Source organism: Zonotrichia leucophrys, chromosome 1, assembly GCF_028769735.1.
Source record: "Zonotrichia leucophrys gambelii isolate GWCS_2022_RI chromosome 1, RI_Zleu_2.0, whole genome shotgun sequence".
Lineage (NCBI taxonomy): Eukaryota > Metazoa > Chordata > Aves > Passeriformes > Passerellidae > Zonotrichia > Zonotrichia leucophrys.
Genome location: NC_088169.1, coordinates 40,865,140 through 40,888,438, shown reverse-complemented (window position 1 = coordinate 40,888,438; position 23,299 = coordinate 40,865,140). Strand labels below are relative to the sequence as shown.

Genomic DNA, 23,299 nt, shown 5'->3' with positions numbered 1-23,299 from the left:
ACTCACAGATTCCCAGCGGCGGGACAGCAGCACGACGTCACCGAGCGCCGGAGGCGACGCCCCGCGATCTCCCGCGCTTTCCGTCCCTCCCCTGCCCGGCCCGGCCCAGCTCCGCGTCCCGGCGCGACCCCTCCCTGCCCGCGCCGCCCGACCGCGGCTCCGGCCAATCCCGCCGGGGTTGCCGGAGCTATTCGCCAATCAGAGCGCTCCGCCTCCTCTGCCTCCCGCCCCCGGCGCCGCGGCGCACCAATGACACGCGAGGAGACAAACCCCCTTTGAGGGTCGGTTGAGCCGCCGCTCCCCGCTGCCCGCCTCGCCCCGAGCTGCCGGGACGTCAAAGGGAGGCAGGGCCAATCGGGGGCGAGGCTCCGTGCGCCGCAACCAATGGGAGCGCGGCTGGCGTTGCGGCCCCGCCCCTCGCTCCCCCGCCGGCGGCGCGGCCGGCGCTCCCCCTTCCTCCCTCTCCTTCCCTCTCGCAGCAATGGCGGCGACGGAGCAGGAGCAGTTCTACGCCCTTCTCGGCAACCTGCTCAGCCCGGACAATGCGGTCCGCAAGCAGGCCGAGGTAACGGGGCCGCCGCGTCAGCGGCCGCCGGGACGGCCTGTCAGACCCGCCGGGCCTCGTCGGAGGGCGGGAGGGAGGGAGGCAAGGAGGGGGGCAGGGAGGCGGCGGGGCCGGCCGAGCCCCACGTGTGAGCAGCGGCACCAGCTGCCGCCCGGGCGGCCCGGGCCTTGCCCCAGCCGGGGCGGCGGGGCCGGGCGGTGGCGACCGTTTCGCCTGGCGGGCGCGGGGCCCGCGGCGGCCCTCGGCCCGTCAGGGCGCGAAGGGTCCCGTTACTCCCCTCGGCGCCCGCCCCGGCGTGTCCGGCGCCGCTCTCGCCCCTCGCCCGCCTCGAGCCCGCCCCGCCCGCGGCCCGTGTGGGACCGTCGCCAGGGGCTGCTTGTCCCCGTTGCCCATGGCCGGCTCCGCCTGAGCCGCCCGGCGTGACGGAGCGCGGCCCCGCGCAGGGGGCCCCGCGCCGGTGGCGGCAGTGGCGTGTGGGGGGCCGGGAGCGGAGGCGGCTCCCGAAGGAGGTCAGAGCGGGTGCCCGGCGCCGTGAGAGCGCTGTGGGGTGCGCGCCCGAAGCGGCCCTCGCTGGGGCTCCGTGCCCCCGCCCCGCTGCGCCGGCAGCCGCGGGACCCAGGTCCTTCTCCCTTCCCACACAGGAGTTTGGTTTTTTAACTTTTCGGAACGGCCCCGTGTGTGTTCAAGCGTTTCGTCAGCTAAGAAGTATTTCACCCAAAAGAAGTGTTTTCAATATGCTGAGTTTCTCTTGTTATCAGCAAAAAGTTTTCAGACGTGTTGTTTCAGCTGAAATTCTTTGTGGCGGCTAAGCCACGTTAATTCTTTCTCTCTGTCATGCTTAAGGCTCCATTGTCAAGCCTGGTGGGGAATCTCTCCCGTTGAATTAAATACCAGCGTCTAGGTTTAGCATGAATTCCCGCTGCATGGCTGCATCGGGTCTTTTATCGCTCTCATCACTCCAGCGGTCAGCAGAGTTCAACGCATTGTTTGCTGAAGAATAAAAAGCATTATTCCTGATGCTGCAGTGAAAATTCCTCAAATATGAATCGAGAGTGAGAAGGAGGCGAGACAAACATTTTTAGAAAGCTAGTGAAGTTTGGTATTGATAACTGCACTTTCTAGAGAGTCAGCAAGAATTATTCCCACATTCCTGAGCATAGAGCTGCAATGGAGGCCATTCTCTGGGAGCTGAATTTCTTTCTCTTCTTAACTGCCTACATATAACCTAAAAACATTTCTAAAAAATTTTGAACTTTATTGGAATTGTAACAAAGCAAGTTCGTTGTGCACCTGTGTCACAATGCCTATGAAATAAAACATTGGGCGAGAACTCTAAAGCTTAGATTCTTAAAACTGGTATATTTTGTCTGAAACTTGCTTGAAACTGAGTTGGAGTTCTTTTTAATCTTCATAAGTATGTATTTATTTATTACATATGCACTATGGTAATCAGAATAAGAAACCCTAATGGGCATGATAGATACCAAGTTTATCAAGTCTATTAGTTTCCTATAAAAATACAAGGAATAGTATAACTTTTTACATATTTATCTGCACTGAATTTGCCATTAGTTTCTGAATATTTCCAAGGTGTGCTGCAAATGATTTTATGGTTTAGGATCATTCAGAGTGGAGGGGTCCTCAGGAGGTCTGCCCTGCTCAAAGCAGTGTCAGCTATCAGGTCAGATCAGGTCACTCGGGGCTTTGTTCTGCTGACTCTTGAAAACCTCTAAGAATGGAGACTGCACAGGCTCTTTGAGTTACTCACTCCTGCTTGCCTTGTCCTCATTAGGACAGAGAGATCTGGACCTTCCAGTCTGAACCTCCTTTTTTCAATTTATGCCTGTTGCCTCTCTTTTTTCCCCCATGCATGGCTGTGAAGAACCCCACTTATCTTTGTGGTGGCTTAATGAACTTTCTCCTGGAAGCACAAATCTGTTTCTCTACAGTGTAGTTAGACTGATTTAAGTTGTATATTCCTTGAAGTAAGATTTTTTTGGATAAAAGTATTGCATAACCTTTAAAATATTTGCTTCCTAAAATCATACAGGACTTATACTTGGTTTTAAACATTGGCATAGTCCAATCAGTTTTTCAAAGTGTACTTACTGTTGGAAGGTAATATTGAATACATAAAGGATTCAAATAACTGCAGATAAATTGAATAGCAGGTTTTCATTTGTATCTAGTGAAAACCAGTCAGAATGAGAAATGGATAGACAGGGAACTAAGCAGACTAAGCAGGTTATTCCAAATAAGTCTGGTCATTGAAATGAGAATGAGGGGTGTTCAGCTGAAGACTGAAATTAATAGAGATGTAGTCATATCCTGTTTGGGAGGATTGTAGTGAAAGATGTTAAAAAAAAAGGGTGAGGAAGACAGCCTGATGAGTCCTAACTCAATAGATGTGTATGAATTTATATGTGTATAGTCTGCTCTTGTGAGACCCCACTGGAGTACTGTGTCTGCCTCTGTGGGCCTGCTGGAGTGGGTCCAGAGGAGGGTCACAAACATGGTCTGGGGGTCTGAACAGCTCTCCCGTGAAAGGCAGCCTGAGACACCTGGGGGTTTGTTCAGCCTGGAGAAGACTGGAGGCACCTTAGAGCAGCCTTCAAGTACCTCAAGGGGAAGAAGAAAGGTGGAGAGGGGCTTTTACAAGGGCATGCAGTGATAGGACAAGGGGCAATGGCTTCAAACTTGAGGAGGGCAGGTTTAGATTAGAAATATGGAATAAATTCTTTACTGTGAGAATGTTGAGGCACTGGAACAGGCTGCCCAGAAAAGCTGTAATGCCCCATTCTTGGAAGTATTTAAGTCTAGGTTGTCTGGGGCTTTGTGTAACCTGGTCTAGTGGAAGGTATCCCTGCCCATGGCAGAGGGTTTGGAACTAGATGGTCTCTAATGTTCCTTCCAGCCCAAAACATTCTGTGATTATGTGTATGAGCTAGCATGCTCATAACTTAACCTGACTAGTTGGCTGAAATCTGGTTGGTTTATTTTACCATCCATCCTGGAGTGTTGTCTGTTGACTATAAAAACCTGTGTTCTTAATTGTGTGTCTGCCTTCTAATAGAGAAACTTTTGATTACTTTGTTTTGGTGATTTTATGCTCCTTTTTAAAAAGCATTTCTCGGGTTTGAGAGAACATGGGTAGCAAGTACAGAGGATAGATACTTTCTTGCACTTGTTATGAAAGTTGGTCATGGTGTGTGAGAAATGTGTACTTCTGTATAAGATAACTGGGGAACTAATTGTAAGCTGAAAGAACACAGTGAAATGTAGCAGGATCCAGCTACATAGTTAGAGTTTAGGCAAGGCTGGTGGTAAGATGGGTAGGGCCAACCAAGAAGTCTCCCAGCAGCCCAGAGGGAAGGTTCTGTGTTTGGCCATGTATCCCTTGTGCCCCTTGGCTTTAGCATCCTCTGAATCCAGTTTACAGAATTGGCAGAGTTATACCATTGAACAACTGCTTAGGTTGCTGCCATTTTTAGTGAGTTAAACAACTCAAAATAGAATTTTATGGTGATCAGAATTGACATGAGGGAAGCCAGCTTTTACTGTGCTTCAGTTGTCTGTGAAAGCATAACAAGTCTGTGCTGGGCCTGGGTTTAGGGAACCTTTGTGTTTCTGTGTTAATTTTTGGATTTGTAGATTAAAGTGCAGTATAAACATATGCATTCATGGAAGAGGTTAACCTGAGAAAGACTTTCTATTCTGACCCTAAACCTCGTTTAATTTTGCAGTCTCCATGAAATGATTAGATTAAATGCAGGGATTCATTGGGGATTCAGAGTCTCATTGACTGTGAGTGTATGTTGGCAACTAGGGAGAATATAAAATGTGGATTCACTCTGTGAAGAAGGCCTACTAGGAAGCAGGTACAGAAAGGGAGGAAGATGATGTCTAATATTAAATGCAAAACTGCTTAATTGACAATAGCAGGTATCCTGTCAAGGTGGGTAAGTTTGTTGGAGGACTGGAAGGAGCTGGTGCAGAGTTGGAAAGAGGAAGTAGGCCGGCAGAGAACTGATACAAATGAACCTGAGCTTTGCAGAATGGGCTCAGTCCTTGAGTTCAGGATGGGATAATGAAAATTTGGAAAGAGTGAAGTAATTAATCTCCCAGATTGTCAGCAAAAAGTAACTCAGAGTTACTAAGTGTAGAACTATTTCTAGATGTTATGAGGGGTTGCTCTTGAGCTTGTGATTTTGCTTCTCCTATCTACATAGGTTTAATATATTTTAAAAAAACATTGTTTCAAAATGTACTCATATACCATGTTTTGGATAGCAAAAGTTGTTTTTCTGTGTTTTCACTCTAGCTTCTAAGTAACAATATAATTTAAAAAGGAGACATGTATAAAATGCATTCCAGGAGCATGTTACTGAACTTATTAAACTTCTCATTTTGTTAAGAGGGTTTTCCTAAGGAGGAGACTAAACAGCTTCTCTTTCTGAGATTCAGGCAGGAGTTTAAAAATAAGACATTCTTATACAGAATGTATGGTTGAGACATGTGGGTGCCACATAACATTGTAAAAGTTTTAAAAAGGTTCAAACCCAGAACTGATCCAATTTTTGGACTATACATTAGTCTGTGATTATTAAGCTGTTGGTCACAGCTCAGTCTCAGGCTTCCAAAGTTCTTAATTTGTTAATATGATAAAAGCTATGATGGATTCCCAGTAGGACATTTGTTGTATGTTGTATTTGTACAAGTTTATGTTCTATTTATATTTTTAATTAATCTCCTAAGTGACCATGCATATGTAGATCATTCCAGATAACTAAGATGGCAGATGTTACCAGATAACTAAGATTTTACTCATAATTTTATAGTAGGTCATACAGTTTTATTTTGCTAAGTTTCATTTCTTTTTTCTATGTTATTTTTTTTTAAATTGGATGGATACTGATGTTTTTAAAAGGAGAGTCACTTCATATTAGTGCTTAACACATGCTTTCTAATAAACGTTTACAGTGAGCTGCATCTCTTTTTGTGCAGGAGACCTACGAGACTATTCCAGGCCCATCAAAGATCACTTACCTCCTGCAGGCAATCAGGAACAATGCTACTCCCGAGGAGGTATGCCTCAATAACCTTGGATTTGTGCAGATTTTCAAGGGGACCTGGAGAAGAGGGGAAGAAATCAGTGCTGATCATTTTGGGATAAATGAGCAAGTTTGGTGTTCACTGAAGCATCATAATTTACTGCGCATTTGTAGAGGGATCAGTCTTCTTTTTGTCTTGATTGTTGCATGCCCATTTCACTAGCTGAGATTTGTGGTGCAGCATATTTAGTTTCAGGAATAGTTTTTTTGTAAGCAACTGCTTGAGTCTCCATTGTTTTCTGTTGTATGCTTTGCTCAATGAGTTATTTTCCATTAAGTGTATAACTAGTAGGTGACTTACTGTCATGTTTGTTTCTTCAAGTTACAGTTGAGAAGTGATTTCTACTTGGAATCCCGTGCCTAAACATTAAACTTGTGTGTTGTCTGAAACTTAGAGTGCTTCTTAAGTTATCTGGCAGTATTATGGAATGAGTGGAGAGTAGTCTAAATATTATACATTTTTTTTAATCTGGGCATAAAGTAAGGGTGCCTTTTAGTTACTCCTTGGTTTTGTAAGGCTCACAACTTTAGCAATCATTTAAAGTACTTACTGGTAAAACTATTATTCTCTTGGATATGCAGAGCAGAGAAGTACTAAACTTTCAAGATATTACAAATTTTAGAGTCACCTAAGCAATTTCTGAACAATATTATAAGAGCATAAGTGTGCTTTTTCTCTATGAATAACAGCCTCTTCTGGCAGACTGTATTCAGTTAAGAGTTAGTTGCTGTTTGTGCTTTTTAATGCTAAGAAAGTATCAGTTCACCCATACTGATGCTTATCAATCTACAGTGTTGTGTTCTTCTGACAGACTCCTTCAATATTATACTAGCAACTGGAATCTAGTTTTCCTTTTTGCTCCTTTAAGATGTTTCAAATGATAAAAAAATGTAGAGCAGTGTTACTACAAAGTATAAATAAATACTTGTTTCATGTGTTTGCTGATTTTATTCCCTTTACATCAGCTAAGGAAATAGCCCAGTGTAAAACTTAAAAATCTTGCCAATGACTTGGATTCTGACTTGCAAAGTACAAAAGAAACTTTTCACCTATGGAAGTTACTTTGTCAAAGACATCAAAGGCTAACATTTGCAGAATATCTTGACATTTAACTTTACCAATGGATTACTCAGAGAAAGGTTTAAATGTTAGCTCTTACCCTAAGTAAGCATTAGGTGCTGGACTCAAAAAATCCTGATTAATAAAACCTACAACCTCTTCCCTGTAAATCCAACTACTTAGTAGCCTAATTAGAGCCTAAGTGAAGTAATCCCCATGCTCAATCTAAACGCTGCATATAAACACTGCATATGCTGGGAAGCATTCTGTGTGTGTTTAATGTGGTGCTGGTGTCAACAGGTGATTTCTGCATGTGTTTTATAGAGATCCAAATGCTGAGCAGAATATTGCATGTCACCAGTGGATAGAGCTTTGGGCCTGGCATGTGTTCTCTGAGCACAGTGAATGTACTGGTGCCACCAAACACAGGATGCTGGAAGGAGCTTCAGAACTTTAAATGTGCCTTGTCCAGGCTATGTGGAAGCTGGGTTCAGATCCCTCTTCATCTTGAAGCCTTTGTATTGCTTTACCTCCTTGCAGGAAAACTAGGATGAAGAAAATGCCCATCCTGTTTGCATGAGTTGTGTCTGTGTTGTAGAGAGCACAAGACTTGTAGGACTATTAGACAGCAGCTGGGGAAGTCCTGCCTCTGCAACCCAGTAGTTTTGGCAATTAAATGGAGAAACAGGGATGCAGGTCGTGCTCCCAAGTACCCCTTGTATTTGGAATAGAAAACACCATTAAGCCAGATTTGGAATAACTCTTTTAACTAACTGTGTAACAGCTTTTCTCCTACCTAACCAGATGCCTAAACTATGGAAATATTCACCTCTTTCCTCTGTTCTTATTTCACACTTTCCTAATAGCAAAGTAACACTGTTCACAGAAGTGGAGGGAAGCATCTGACTTAGCAGCTAGAACACTTCTGTGCCAGGTGATGTGCAAGTTTGTACACCAGTCTGAGGAGGGGCTTGTCCTTACATCCTGCATTTGTAGTCTCATTGTTATGAAATTTTGACTACTTTCTATGCAACTGCATTTTAAAGAGCTCTACAGAAAGATGATATATATTCACAGCTGAATTGATTTATTTTATTTGTAGGACTTAAATATTTTAGACTGTTACTTTGCATTTTTGATTTACCACATAAATCTTTGAGAGGAGCAGAAGTTCTGCATTTTCCCCTTCATTTGTTTTTTCTTAGTTAACTCTGGTTTGGCAGGTTTTGATTGTGTCCTAATTTAGAGATGACTAGTAAAATAACAAATGCTCTGTAAAACTGTTTCTGCTGTACTCACAGCCTTCTTGGGGGCCCCTGACCTCTCCCAGACCTCTGCCCATATGGTCACATGAAGGGATGCATTTCCCAGTTTGAAGACTGCTGTTGTGGACAGCTCCCTGTTTAGCCTTTGGGAAGGAAGGCAGCCCAAAGATGCACCACAATTCTGCCTTTGAGTTGTCTGTGGACCTTGGGCACTCTGTGCTTTGAATTCCACATTGGACTAGATCTCTGAATGACAAGTCCATCTTTGAACCATGTGCTAAATGTTCTTTACTTCCATCTCTGCATGTTTTCGTCCTTGAGGACTTGAACAATAAAACAAAAGTAAAATTCAGTGTAACACTGCTACACAAGATAGTCAAACTTTTTGTTATAAAATATGTAGTGTTATGTGGGTGCTTTGAATATTAGTGGAGAGCATGGCATCCCAGATTGCTGTTATAATTCTGCTGCTGCCCTGCTCAGCAAATTGATTTGATTTTCTTCTTATGCTTTATTTCCTTCATCCCTAAAATACTAAAACATTTTTAACACGCTATAAATTCTACTAATCAGAAGCAGTATGTTGAAATTTGAGTATTATGACTACTTTTTAATATGACTACTTATATTAATAACTTTAACACTTCAGTTGTATGTGAGCATCTCAGTAATTTGGACATGCAGAAGACCCAATGCTGGGAAAAAATGTGCTCTCTTTATGCTTCATTGGTAACTGGAATTCCTTCTTTGGGGATGTATGCTTTATATTCCTCTCTTCATTAAAAACTATTGCTACTAAATTGCAGAATTTTAAAATGCTTGTTTAAGTACATATTTTGGAATACTTAAACTTAATGAACCTTTGAGGTCTGTGGAAAATACATAGATTGTTTCTTAGAGTAGAGGAAACAGCCCTGGAAGTGCCATTAATTCAGCCATGTTTGTAATAATTAAATTGACAATTATAGTTTTCCTAAGTAAGTGAGTATCTGCTGAGGAAAAGATGCCATTTTTTATTATTAGAAGTCAGTAGTCAGTTTGTCACTCCTTAAAACACTTGAATTTGCTTTGGGGATTTTGGAGATTGTTTTTTTTCCTAAGCTAGTAGCTATAACCAGGAGATAATCCGTGTAGTGCTGGTCTTGTGTCTTTCTGCTTGCCTTACTGCTTGTGTTTTTACTTTGCAGTCAGCCTTTTTATTAGTCTTCTAATATTTTAAATTCTTCAGAGTTGGAAATTCTTATCCTTGTTTTCATAAAGCATGTAGTCTTCACCTCTGTCCCCTGACTGTCCACCTGTTAGTACTTCATGAAAGAACATAATATAATGTGAGTTCAGTCATTATCAGGTGTCAGGGAATCCTCACTGAAACACGATGCCACTAAGGGAAGACAACACCAGAGTTTGTGCCCTGTTTAGTTCCAGTGAACTTGCTCCCCACTCAAGGCATTTGTATGTAAGTTTACCATACTAATGAAGAAAAATTTAATCTTTCCCAATATTGGTGCTCCAAGGGATGGGAGAAAGAAAGATATTATTATATTTTGGTACCATGAAAGTTTTTGGACACATTGTTAGTGAGATTCCCACAGACAGTGGGGGAAGAACATCCTTTTGAACTCACATTCCTCTGTGACAATATTGCTGGAGAATCTTGGCTTCTCATGGGAGCTGCAGCACAGGTGGGCCCTGTGACTGTTGAGCTGCTGCCTTCCTTACATCTGCTAGGGAAGAGCTAAGCCTGCATATGTGGTGGCCTTAGTCCCTACTGGAGATGGTGACCAGGAGATAAGAAATGATAGAGTTGGGTCCAGTTCTAGTCCTTTCCTTCTGCTGCTACAGAGACACTTTGTGTGCAGTACTCTTCAGCTGTACAGAAGAGAGCTGGGTAGATTATAAAAAGACACAGTGAGTCTGGAGACTGCAGAACATAAGAATAGTATCTTGGATTTTAGCAATACCTGATAATTACAGGGTATGTTAGAAGTTGACACTTAGCAGCACTTGGTGTTTCACATCTATGGTAATGTCAGTAACACTATTGAGAAATTGGAATTGATTACTTTTGCTGCTCCTTGCAGAGTTTTGAATTTGAAAGCCTTATAAATAAAACTGCCATTCATTTGCACATTAAATAAGAATGTCTTAGGAAAAAATTGAGTTTGGATTATTTTTTGCGAGAATTTAGCACACATAAGGTTTTGTTACATGTGTTAAACTTTAGAAGTTTGGGTGGTGATCTTTAATTACTGTGTGTCCTTAAACACCAGTTGGTGAACATTCTGTTAAGTTATTCAGAGAGCTTCATGTGTCTTTTTGCCTTTACTGCATGTGTCGCTCTATTAATTTTGAATTAATTGTATTTTTTGCTTCTAGTTCTTGTACAATTGTAAATGAAGATGGATATAGAAATTATACTGTTGTAAAATAGGTGTATGCATACAGGATACAAGATTGTAATATGTGATTTTGAGGTTCCTATGCTTAAGTTCAAGTTTAAAGTGTCATCATACACCTACAAAACACTGAAAGCTTTGGTTTGACTTGGATTTGGGTTTAGTTATTTGAGAATGTGAAGGAGGGTTTACAGATTAATTATCTGACAAAATTGCCCCAATAAGTCCCTTTTTAATCCAGAAAAAACTGTCTGGATTATAATGACCACATTAGGCTATTTAAAATAGAAAGAATTCATGCTTTAAAGATCTTTCAATAGCACAGCTAAGTTCTTAACTTGCCACAAAATATTTCTGAGGTTCAGCTATAGAAAAAGCCTGAATACCTCAGTACTGTCATTATTTCTTTGTAGGGCTGTAATTGTCAGAAACATGGTTGTAAGCTGATGTTTCTTTACTATGGTAAAGTCATCTGTTGCTTGAGAGGTATTCCATTGACCAAAAAGTGTACACCATGGAACTGTCATTTGGGAGCACGTGTGGGTGTTCCCTTGCAGGAGCACGATGATCATGCCAAACATTTAACACACACACACACTTCTCCCTAACAGGCTCGGCAGATGGCAGCTGTCCTTCTGCGCCGCCTGTTGTCATCTGCATTTGAAGAAGTTTACCCAGCTCTGTCACCTGAGGATCAGACATCAGTCAAGAGTGAATTGCTGCTCTTTATCCAGTTAGAAGGGCAGTCCACTATGAGGAAGAAAATATGTGACATAGTCGCTGAATTGGCCAGGAATTTAATAGGTACTTTATTTATCTAAGTTGATACTATAGTAAAATGTTTATGTATTGATAGTGGTTGTGTTTGTATCTCTGTTTAGGCTTTTGCACATGATGTGCTAACTAATTCCATGGCTTATAATAGAACCTAATATTTGTTTACACTATCCTTGACCAGATGAAAATAAGATTCTTAAACTCTGCTTTTTAAATTGCTCAAGTTTAGGTGAGATTGTATTAAGGTTTATGAATCCAGTTTTGTGTAAATTGTCATGAATTATGCTGAACATTGCATCAGTTTCTTTTTTGAGTGTTGCTATATAGCAGTAAACAGAGATCACCTTCTGTTATGGAGTGTTTTTAGATTAAACATTTCACAATATTTTACATTGTGACTTAGGTACATCTTCAGATCAGGGAGTCAGTGATGACTGGTTTTCCTGCCCCACTGATATCTCACCATTCTGAAGTTTGCTTATCCTAAACTTTGTTGTGTTTAATGTAGATGAAGATGGCAACAACCAGTGGCCAGAAGTTCTGAAATTCTTATTTGACTCTGTCAGCTCTCAGAATGTGGGACTGCGTGAGGCTGCTCTACATATTTTCTGGTAAGCTACATTTTTGTAGGATAGCCTAATCATGTCTGAAAATGAAGGAAAAACTCTCACAATGTAATTAACTAGCAATCATATTTATTTAATTTAGTTTCTTGTATTGGCTTACTTAACTCAAATGTGTACAGTTACAGTCTGGAACTTAATGGATAAGTTTGACATACTAGTTTAGCCTTAACTTGTGTCAGCTTTTATTAATGCTTTGGTCTTATCCTTAGGAATTTTCCTGGGATTTTTGGGAATCAACAGCAGCACTATTTGGATGTCATTAAGAGAATGCTGGTTCAGTGTATGCAAGATCAGGAACATCCCTCAGTAAGAACCTTTATGTTCTTTGGAATTTTAGTATGTTCTGAGCATAGAAACCCAGTGCAGTAGTCTCAAACATAAAGCTTAAACCATAGATTTCAATCAGAGAATTGCATTACCTGAAAATGATGTGCATAGAGAGTTTTGACTGTGCCTGCTGCAAACCAAAGGCTCAGACCCTTTTGTGGTCCTAAAGCTGACTGGCTGCCCATATCTGCGTGGTTTAGGCCCAGATTCTTGCCTAGTTGTGCTTGGAGAAACCCAGTTGCAGTGGCCCAGGCAGATGGGGTTTTAGCCAGCAGCATTGAGGGGTCAGAAACTCCAAGTTAAATTCTCTTTCTGACCTTTGTGTTTAGCAGTGTAAGTTTGTCATCTCTCTACATACAGTATCTGTATATAGATGGGACATGGTATGTCTCAATATTCTGAATATACAACAGCTCCTTGAACTGTTTGTGCATGTTTTGCTCTAAGGGTGTGTAAGCAAGCCTTGCTTTTCTGGAAGGCTTCAGATTAATTGATTTGTGCTGAGAATTGTACTTTGAAAATGTTTCTCTTGTTATGGAAAATGCTGGGCAAGGATAGGGAACCCTGCTGTGATATATGGGTTCAGTTTGCTGCTCCCCCAAGGATTACTTTTTCTGACCTTTGAAAGTCAACTGAATAACATTTTCTAAAGTACCACAAGTCATGCCTTTAAAGAGGAATGTCTTAAACACTTAGCACACACTTCTTGAAAAATGAGACTGACACTTGCATGCACATTTGAAGTTTTGATAGAAGTTGAAAACAATAGGGTTTTTTCCTCTTTCATTAAATGAAAACCACCAAAACAAAAAAGCAAACCTAGGGACTACTTGCCACCTCATATGATAAACTTTTTATAGACAATGTAGATGCTGAAAGTCTTCATTATCACTTTACCTTAATTTGAAGTAAAATTTAAAATCCCGTGTTAAAAACTAGCAGAGGCATGATTCAGTACTAGTTTCCCACATTTATTTCTTCAATCATGTCTTTTAGATCAAGACTTTGTCTGCTAGAGCTGCAGCTGCATTTGTGCTTGCTAATGAGCTCAATGCTCCCCTTCTAAAACATTTTGCAGACTTGCTGCCTGGAATCTTGCAGGTAAGAAACCAAACTAGTTACTCTTACTGTGCCATTACTGGTATTGTCTATATACAAATGTAAGTTATTGATCTGTGAATCCATGAATTTTTGCTGAGACCTGAATTAACTGACTCTTTTAGCCAGACAGCAATTGCCAGCAAGATGAAGTGGAGACTAATAAGGAATTTTGCAAACAGAAGATATTTGATAGGGTTTTAAGGAAAATAGCTCAGTGCTGATCAACTTAGACAGTGTTACAGAGATTAATGAGTTAAAATTCTTTGTAAGGTATATAGGTCAAAATCATACAGCTTTTAAATTAACCATGATATTGAAATACAAATATGGGCTACCCTGAGATTTGAAATAATCTGTAATTGGGGAATTCATGGACTTGTGATATCCTGTATCTCTTCAGTTTAAAGGAAAGCATAGAATTATTCTGAACATAGATGCTCAGACTGAGAACAAAAGTCTGTAGAAATGATCTTTATTGTTTGATAAATTAGGAAATTGCAAATAAAATGCCATTTTAAGCCTCATGTAATTTCTGAGGCTGGATTAGATCTCTTGGATGGATGAATTTGAGCCAAAGTTGAAATTCTGGTGTAAGGTTATTTACTTTTGCAGAGAAGCCTATTGTAAATCAAACCAGAGACAGAAATGGTTTGAGCTCTGAAGGCTGAAAAATTCACAGTACACTTCCCTTTCCATATCAAGAAACAGTGGAAGCACTAAGTACCTATGATAACGCAGGAAGTGAACTTCTGGTGATTTTAAATTAGGCTAAATTTACATTAAAGACAGACTTCTCACTACAGTCAGAACAGCAGGTTCTTGTTGACAGTGTGGCTGTAAACTGCGTGTGCTTTGTGGCAAGCTGAAGAAAAATTTTGCCAAATCTAGTGGCATCTGCAACTGATGGAATTCTGCTTGATCTTAAATGCAAACTGAGGGCAATTTATCCAAATCATCTGAACTTGCAAATGGGCTGTAGTGTGTATAAGTTTTTGATATTGAGGTCTCTATTTGGTGATTAGTCCCTGTGCATGCCTTTGTCAATAACATTTGTTGTTTAAAAGTTGTAACTGCCTGAGAGGAGCTTGGCTAACAGTACTACTGTGTAAGTGGGGGTGAAGCAGAGTTTGGGGTGGTCATGCCATTTGTCTTGATGTGTGGCACTAAAAAAGTCTGTGGGTTTTGGATTTCAGGCTAATAGCCCACTCTGTGTGCTATAACTTTCAATGCTACTCTGACACTATGAAGACACTGTAACACATGCACTTGGCTCACATTTTCAAGCTTTCTTTTGCTAATACAGAGCACAGAGCTGTGCAATGAAATCTGTCTTTTTAAAGTACTTATTGCAAGAAGAACTAGATTTTCAGGCTGTGGTAACACAAGATGGATATGAAGATCCGAGTTTATAAATAGGAATGTGTTAGAATAGTGGTGAGTGACCTTTGGAGGCAGTTGGATGCTTTTTTTGTTGCTGTTGAAATTAATTTTGTTGAAACACTGAGGCTAAAAAAGCTAAAAATAAAATTCTGACTTGGCATATCAGTTCTTTCAGTACAAGATCTATAATGGTTATGCTGGAAGTTGAACTTTCAAAACTGACAGTTGAAACTTTTACCCAAAGCTTTCTGTTGCAAAGGGAGGTAAAAGCAGATAGAACTTCACTGACTTCTTGGACATTGTTTGATACTATAGAAAAGTACTTTTGCCTTTTAGAGCTCACTCTTCACTTTGAGTGCTTTCTTCAGAAAACCACTCTTTAAAAAACTGTCAGAGTTGCAACTGATATAAAATACAGTTTTGCAGAAAATTCCAGTAAATATTACATTGTCCTTTGAGAGAATCAGAGGATGTTATAGCTGTTAGACCAAAAGGCCTTAACCGTGACAGATTTTTTTTTTCCGGATTTTTCCACGGCGTTTCTGGTACTAGAAGATGATGCTTCTGTTTTGAAAGTGTGGGTTATATAAGTGCCATTAACAAAAATGTTGAATTATAGACTTAAATGTTAAAAAATATTTAGTTACTTCAAAAATGTTTCAACGTTAAGAAGACATAAAATACTTTGCTAATGAAAATTCCTTTCAAAATCTCAGAAGTGAGTGTAAAGACTTTTTTCTTTGGAGCTTTGTTTCCTTCTGAATTCTAACACCATTGAGTAACAGTATTCTGGTTTGGCACTAAAATATCACCCTGATCAGTTAAAAGTAAGTTTTAAATTACTTTTCAGATTGTGGACATGGGTTAGGAAATATAGTTGCAAAAAGCTCGATTTCTTTCTCTCTTTTCCATGTCTGTGACTGAAGGCTGAAAGGTCTGCTTTAATTTGGTGGCTCTGGAGGGATGTCTGGAAAAAAACCTCTTTAATCTTGTGGTTCCTGGTGTTTGTAAGCATAAGCTATTCAAAACTTTTCTCATGTAACAGGCAAAAGGGAAGTTAGGCTCATTTTCCTTCTTTCAGGCCAAGTTACTTCCTTTTAAATGGATTTTGAAGTTGTCAGAACCAAGTGGTTTTGCATGTTGGAGCCTCTGATGTGTGACCTTAATTCTTTCTGATTGTCTGCAGTGTTAGATTTGAACATTGTGAGCCATAACTTAGTTGTAGAAAACTTGTAGTTTCGGATGCTGCTTAGTATCCTGTTATGGGTTTATGCACACAGGTCACCATAGCAGGGTCTGACTCTGGTATCCTGCTGAAAGCTGGAGTGAAGGCTTCTGGTTAATTGTATTCTGTTAGTTCTCAGGTTCTCAGCTTGAGCTGGTGCCTCCAGAGAGGGACCCCTATCCCAATTCACGTCTCTCAATTGTACTTGTGGTGCTGATGGCCTGGTCCCCAGCCACTTACTTCTGGTTGGTGGTCTCTTGATTTCTCACTGGTTTTTTCACTGTTGCAGGACTGATCTTCTGATGAAGTTACTTCATTCTCTTGGAATTGTCTGCTTGATTCTTATCTTCTTCATTCAGCTTGTATCTGCTGGAATCAGCTAGTTCATTGTTAGAAGCATTAGTTTTAACAAAAAGTTTATTCTGGTCAGTTCTTGTGGCCTCAGGCTTTGGCTGCTTAGCTACTTATACTAAATGAGACTGTTGAGAGAAACAAGAATACAATTAATGAAATTTCTTCTATAACACTGGTCCTATTCATAATGGTGTTTGTTTTTATTTAATCTTATCTCCATCTTATCTTTTTATAGGCTCTAAATGATTCCTGCTACCAAAATGATGATTCTGTTCTGAAATCCCTTGTAGAAATTGCAGATTCTGTTCCCAAGTATTTACGACCACATTTAGAAGCTACTTTGCAGCTAACTCTGAAGGTAAAGCTAGGAATGTTTTTTAAGAATCACTTTTTCCACCCCAAAACCTCTGTTCTAACCATTTGCTCTAACTTTTGGGTTGTAGTTGTGTGCAGATGCCAGTCTCAGTAACATGCAGCGTCAGTTGGCACTTGAAGTAATTGTGGCCTTGTCAGAAACTGCTGCTGCTATGCTGAGGAGGCATACAAATATTATTGCACAAGCCAGTAAGTATTTTCCTCATTTTCTTTGTTGAAACAGTCTTCTTTTACAGAATTAAATTGACTTTGCTGTTGGTCAGTGGCAAAACCACATCTAACTGAAAGTTTGCTGGTGCTCATAACTAAAGAAAACTCAATTCAATGTTACCTAACGGAGTAACCCCCTTCTATTATGACTCTTCATAAATTAATCTGTGCCTATGCAGCACCAAAAATTTGAATAAAAATACAGTGGGCTCTTATTAGATATTTCCAAGGAAAACTCTACTTGCATGCTTTTCAGCTGGCTGTGGAAAATTTTACTGTAACAAAAAACAGCATTTAGTCCTGAAGTTCTAAGTTTGGAGTTTGGTATGTAGGCCAGATACTCTGTGATGCTGGCAAGTCAAGCCTGAGGAATTCAGCATGTATGTTGAACAGCAGTGGTGAGTTAAAGCTGTGAATTAAAAAATCAGATGCTGGTAGAAATACATAGAAATAATCTAATTAGTCTATTTAACATGTGGATGGTAAAGTCTTTGAAGAGGCACTTTTAAAATCGTGCATTATTATTTGAAATGCTAAAAATAAATGTCTTCTGGGCAGCTCCAGCATCAGTGCTGCTTGCACTGGTGTTTCTTTGCCTTTTAAACCTTTTCTTTTACTAGATCAGGGCCCTGGCACAGCAGTGTAGCCTGCTTTTCCCTCCCTGTCAGACTTGCGTTTGTCTAAATTCTTGCTTTTTTTCTGAAACTTGCATAAAAGATAACTTTTGCTGTGTGCTCCACTCAAAAATACTACAAATTTTCTGTGTCCTCAACATGAGGAAAGTTGTATAGATGTCACTAAAATTATAAAACTTCTGTTGCAAAATGAATCTACTTGGAAAATGTTGCAAACTGAATCTACTTGGCTTAAGTGTTAAAAATATTGATGAGAAGTTCTGTCTGCTAGTAGAATTTTTTTTTAAAGAAGAGGTTCTTTAGAACCTATTTTGGAATCTGTAAATTTTCAGAGCACTGTTTTCACTCCATCCTGTAGCTTGTTGGAACTATTAACACTTGACACTTGCTGACCTCAGATCATTACAAGCTTCTTGTTTGTTCAGGAGAGAAGTACCTCTTACCTCTTCAGAATGTATTCCTGTTATTTTGCATTGCTAGTTGCTGTTCAGGAATGAAATACTTCTATTAAGATAAAGCACCATATAGGAAAGAAATGCCTTTCATTTGCAGTTCATTGTAAAGTTAGTCTTATTAATATATCATTAGGAGAAAGACATTTATTTTGCACAACTGGTAAAGCAGTTGTGTTCAGGGCCTGATAAAAAGGTAGCAAAGAGTTACTGCTTTTGTCTTGGCTTTGTATCTTAGTTTAAAAGGCTTTCTGTTTTCATTCAACTGAGAAGTTGCTAGATCACTTGATACCCACGACTAGAGCTGGGACTTGGGCAACATTGTCATCTTGTGCTGCTTTTACTAAGCACAGTGCTGGTTTGGGAGTGTGTGTCCTGTGTGCCAGTTAGCTGCTCGGGAATCCACTTGGATTAAGAATTCCCTTCCTAAGCTCACAGGATTGCAGAGAGTTTTATTGCTCTGATAAGAAGCAGGCTTAGTGGGCTCAAGCTTAACTTGTTTGTAAGAGTCTATATATTAGCAGTAATTAAATTTTGAGGGCTTGTTGGGACAATGTTGAAATTTCTATGCAGAGTCTACATTTTTTTAAAAACTCATTGTGAAATTACACTAACTGGCAGCCACATTCATGCAAAACATCAAGAAGAAACAAGAAATTGTAGGTTCTAGATATAACTATGGCCAGAGCACATTGGGTGAGTGTGTTCTTAGCCTTGTTTGTTAGTAGCAGCAAACACTGACATGACTTTTTGGAGCCACAGAGCATTTATGTTAGATGATGTTTGTCTTCCATATTCCATAGCTGTTGTGAGAATCCATGTTTGTCATCTGTGTACTTATATGTGTCTGTGTCTGAAAGTCTTCTGGACTGCAGTAATTTGATGGTTTTTGAAGTCTAATCAGTGTATATAAAACTGACATGTGGGCATCATGCCAGAGGGACCATAGGGTCTGTGAAGTTATCTTGATAGTACATAAGAGCCCTCTGGAGGTTTTTGTAGCCACAGGATATTTTCTATCTGAAAACACATACCCACATCAAGCAAATAAATCCATAATTTGATCTTTTTTGATACTTGCTCTACAATGCTCTCAGTGAGCAATAGTTTTTTCTGTCATCAGTTGACCAGAACTTTCTCATCTGTCCAGATATGTGGTGGTGAGTTTGCTTAGGGTGTTGTCTGTGTGTTAGATTACAATAGTGTGGGTGTATTATGAAATTCAGCAATTGCAGTATACTTGATCAGTTCCAGTAAATCTCATTAGCTGCATTGAACAGTGACTAGATGCCTACTGGTTTTTCAGGTAGGTTGCTGTAAAGGGCAGTTACCTGTGGTAGCTCTCTTCAAGATGTGTGGTAGGCTGTGCTGAAAAGATTGTTAAAGGTCGAAGGTTGAGTATTTGAAACCTTTTGTCTCCAGGTCAAAGCGAGACTTTGTTGCATAAGTGATACTTTGCATGTTGCATAAATGATTCAAACAACTGCTGTGAGTGATTGGTGTGTAGTACAGAGTAGAGAAGTGCTTAAGAGCCCCTTACTTTGCTCTGGAAGTGCAAGGTAGACTTTTCACCCCTTGTGCTTCTGAAGGGCACAGCAGGTAGACTTAGAGCAGACAAGCCACTGTACTCACTCCTTCCTCCTGTGACAAGTGGTAAGAACAGCTGATGCTTATTGCATAGGAGTTTAATGCTGTGATAGAGATTGTGTAATAGTCTCTATAAAGACTTAGAATGAGAAGAATGGACCGTCCATAGAGGTAGAAGAAGAAAACTGGTGGATTATAATGTGCAAAATATGTTCATTCTACAGAAGAAAACTTTGCATTAGGTGGGAAAAAGGAAATCTCAAGTTCTAAACCTTGGCCTCATTGTAAAAGAAAAGCTTTATGCCAAGCGACCACTATATAAATAGATAAAACAATTTATTATGTTAAAACTAAGGGTTCAGTAGTATTCTTTCTTAATTAATAGTCTCTTTCCTTAATAAATGTTCAAAGGATGATGCCAGAGTTTCAGAAAAATTAAGTATATCAGAGTTCTTAAGGCATATAATACTGTTTTTAACTGTTTCAAGAATATAGACTTTATTAAGGAATTTGCTTTTTATAATTCTCATGATCTACAAAATTTTTGAGTCTTGCTAAGTTATACACAAGATTTTTTTACTCTCAGTTTGAATGTTCTGGAAATACTTCTGTGGCAATCAGTTCTGGTTTATTGGCTGATGCAGTTTGACAGACCTGACCATCTGCTACTTGAAGAAAAGCTTGTTTTCTTCAAAAATTTTTGAAACAAGAAAACTTGAAATTCATACTTTTTATTTGAGAATCTATTTTAAGAGATCAAACTGAGTTAAAACTGGTTTTTTTTTTAGTTCCTCAGATGTTAGCAATGATGGTTGACTTGGAAGAAGATGAAGATTGGGCAAATGCAGATGAGCTTGCAGATGATGATTTTGACAGGTAATTATGAAACCAGTTGTTTCAATGTGTTATCAAGCCTGTGGCTAAAGGCACATTTAAAGTGCAGAATGCAAATGCCTCTAGTGCATTACTTTTTCTTTATTCAAATAGCTATTGTAATTTTGTTCCTTCAGTCAGGAGCAGTTTATTTGTAGGTTACTTAGACAGTGTTCGGCAAGGAAGTAAATTATTTCAGTTTTCGTATTTGCTGTAATTAGACAAGTTGCATGTCCTCATGTTTGCTGTTTTGTACTGTTGTAGCTTTTCAAAGCCTTTAGCTTTTGTTTTTTGTCATTTATATTACTCAGTTCAGAAGGCAGTGCCTCCTAATCCTCTAAACTGAGGGCTAATTCTGAAGTTAGCTGGAAGCCATGTTGAAGCATATTCGCCAGTTTAATTATCCACAACCAATGTCTTTGTATTTTTCTGTATCTATGCCCTTGAAAATGTGGTGTTTTCAGAAAAAGGTGACTTTGGAAGGATGTCATCATGCATGGCAGAATTCCTTGTTGGATTTCACCTAGTCCAAAAACACTACAATTTTGCTATTATTTTACATCCCTTGGTGTGGCTAGCAATAGCTTATCTTGCTGTGTGTTAGGCAAGGAAGATCAAAAGATGTCCAGTCATTTGGATTTGCTTATTCCTACGTGCTTTGTAGCTTGCTCCAACTTTTTACTAAAATAGGGGTTTGCATACAGCATCCTGTTACATTTACTCTTGTCCAGCTACTGTTAGAGTGAAGAAAGCAGAAACAGGTGTAGGAGGTAACTATCCCTGCACTTCTATAAAGACATGGATGTTAATTTACCAGTCTAGACATTTCTTTGACATACCTGGTTCATCCAGACTCATGTAATTAGTGTTTTGAGACAGTTTATCTCAGAACACTTACAGATCTTCATAGGAAAATAGACTAAAGAAGAGATGTTTACCCTAAGCTGTGAAGCAACTTCTGATAGATAGCAGGCATGTAGAGACACCTGTAGAATTGATGCATAGGAATTTATGGAATAATCTTTGCCTTACTTGAAATAATCTTTTTAGTTCTCTTTGATTATGAAATTGAAAGTGAGCTGTCCTTTCTTCTCTCCCCCACATAGTAGACCATACCCTTTTAACCTTTTCCTGAGTGCTGAAATTTTGCTATACAGGTGTCAGACACCACCACTACATTCAGGTTTGTTAAGTATTTGAATCTCTTCAGTGAATAAAATTTCAAGGGGGAATAGAATATTCAAGTTCATATCCTTATCAAGCCTTTCAGGGTGTGGAAATTTATTCAGATAGCTTGCTGTAGGCAGCTTAGTAAGGATGCTGAATCATGCACTTGAGGCATGCCATTTTCTTTTTATTGTCAGCAGAGTAACTTTGTTCTTCTAAATACAGCTTAGCTTCCTATGGATTTTGTAATGTTGTAATGAAGATTTTCCTTTTCTTAGTTAGAAGTCACCAGTAGAGTGAGCACAGATCAGAAAACAAGTTACTCTCAACAGCCTTAGCCTGAAGGAGCTCCTTTGGCCCTCGAAGTAATAGGAGAGCTTGAGGCTTAGACACAAGCTACTGCACATGAGCTGGTCTCTGGTGATGGTGTGTGTGAGGGCAGTTTTTCTTTCAGCAGGGTCACTCCTGGTGCTGCTGTGTGCTTCCCACCATTGAAGCTCACCTTTGTGGAGAGCTCAGTGCCTGGCTGATGTGCATGCTAATGTCTCCTGGTGTTTGAGTCTTTGTAGCTTCCTGAGAGGACTGACATTTTTGTGCAGACCCAGGAACAGGCTAATGATCATTGGGCTGTGCCCTAGTTAGGGTGTGTTCAGATCTGATGAATGGGGGTATGAGTCAGCCCACACAAAAGCAGCAGGGAATACTTTAGCATTTCCAGTTTTTTGTTGCTCCAGCTTCATAAAGGCGTGACATTCTAAAGGAGGAAAAGATTAATCCGACTTCCTCTTTTCTTGGCAAAAGCCTTGCAAAGATTAGAGGGAGATGTAGGGTCATTTTTCTGAGATAAACTATCTTTATTTCTTAAAACTGAATGTGTGAATTAATGGTGGGAAGAAAGATCAAGGAATGGAATTTCAGATGAAAGTGTCTGTTAGCTTCAGTGAGTTTGCTTCAATTTAACCCTGTGTGCCCATGCTTCATTGTCCTGCTGGTGATGTGTCTGTTTATTTGAACATGACCAATCTGAGGAACAGATACAATGCTGTCAAGATCTTTTCACAAGCACCTTTTTTCACAACATGTGAGTTTCTAGATTATTTATGGTTTGTAATGAGGCTTGGAGATTTAAACATAGTAATTTGAAGACGGTTTCTGGCCCAACTGATAGAAACTGTAAAGAAGGGGGAGATTGATCCCTTTGTGAACCATTACTCAGCTTTTTCATCATCATGGGTGTCCAGGATGGACTGTAATAACCTTGAGTTACCACACTCCCAGCCATATCCAGACTGTAACAGTAGTTATCTGTGTCCTGGAAACTTTCTTGCTTTTTTGTAGGGAATAATTCTATTGGGTGGAACAAATCACTTTGCATAGATAATGTTGGGCTATTCTAACTTCTGTAACTGGCCAAGAGTCACAAATTCCTCACCTGGACTGGATGTTTTCTGCCGAGTCATTGACAAGAGACCGTGCTACTGAGTACAGCCATCCAAGAAAGGGCTCTTGAGTGCCAAAGTTTGAATTCTGCTGGTTCACCTGAATCACAACAAGTTTGAACTGATTTATGTTCTTGTGACAAAAAGACGATGGCCAATATTATTGATTCATTCATTGCAAATTTTTTCTGGGTGTATGTAACTGCTAAGAGATTCAGTCTGTACTTTTGGACCTACAGCTAATAAGACTCAGGCAGTGGCCTGCAGATAACAAATGTTTCAGTGAATAGTAAACAACTACTTTGTGACTGGTGTGTGTGTTTTTAGATGTGGATATGGTTTATTTACTTTAAGAGGCTCGTGTTTTCAGATGG

General features: G+C 39.9%; 1 protein-coding gene across 1 annotated transcript in view; it reads left to right on the top strand.

The window, feature by feature from the left end:
* Positions 1-295: 295 nt before the first annotated feature.
* The window catches only part of IPO5 (importin 5), a 42,737-nt gene continuing 19,733 nt past the window's right edge, over positions 296-23,299 (top strand). Inside the window, exons 1-9 of the mRNA XM_064712424.1 lie at positions 296-565; positions 5,570-5,650; positions 11,009-11,201; positions 11,683-11,785; positions 12,010-12,106; positions 13,124-13,228; positions 16,423-16,545; positions 16,631-16,751; positions 20,235-20,322. Of these exons, the coding sequence (XP_064568494.1) occupies positions 482-565; positions 5,570-5,650; positions 11,009-11,201; positions 11,683-11,785; positions 12,010-12,106; positions 13,124-13,228; positions 16,423-16,545; positions 16,631-16,751; positions 20,235-20,322 (995 nt within the window). The 5' untranslated portion in view covers positions 296-481. The remainder of the gene's footprint in view (positions 566-5,569; positions 5,651-11,008; positions 11,202-11,682; positions 11,786-12,009; positions 12,107-13,123; positions 13,229-16,422; positions 16,546-16,630; positions 16,752-20,234; positions 20,323-23,299) is intronic.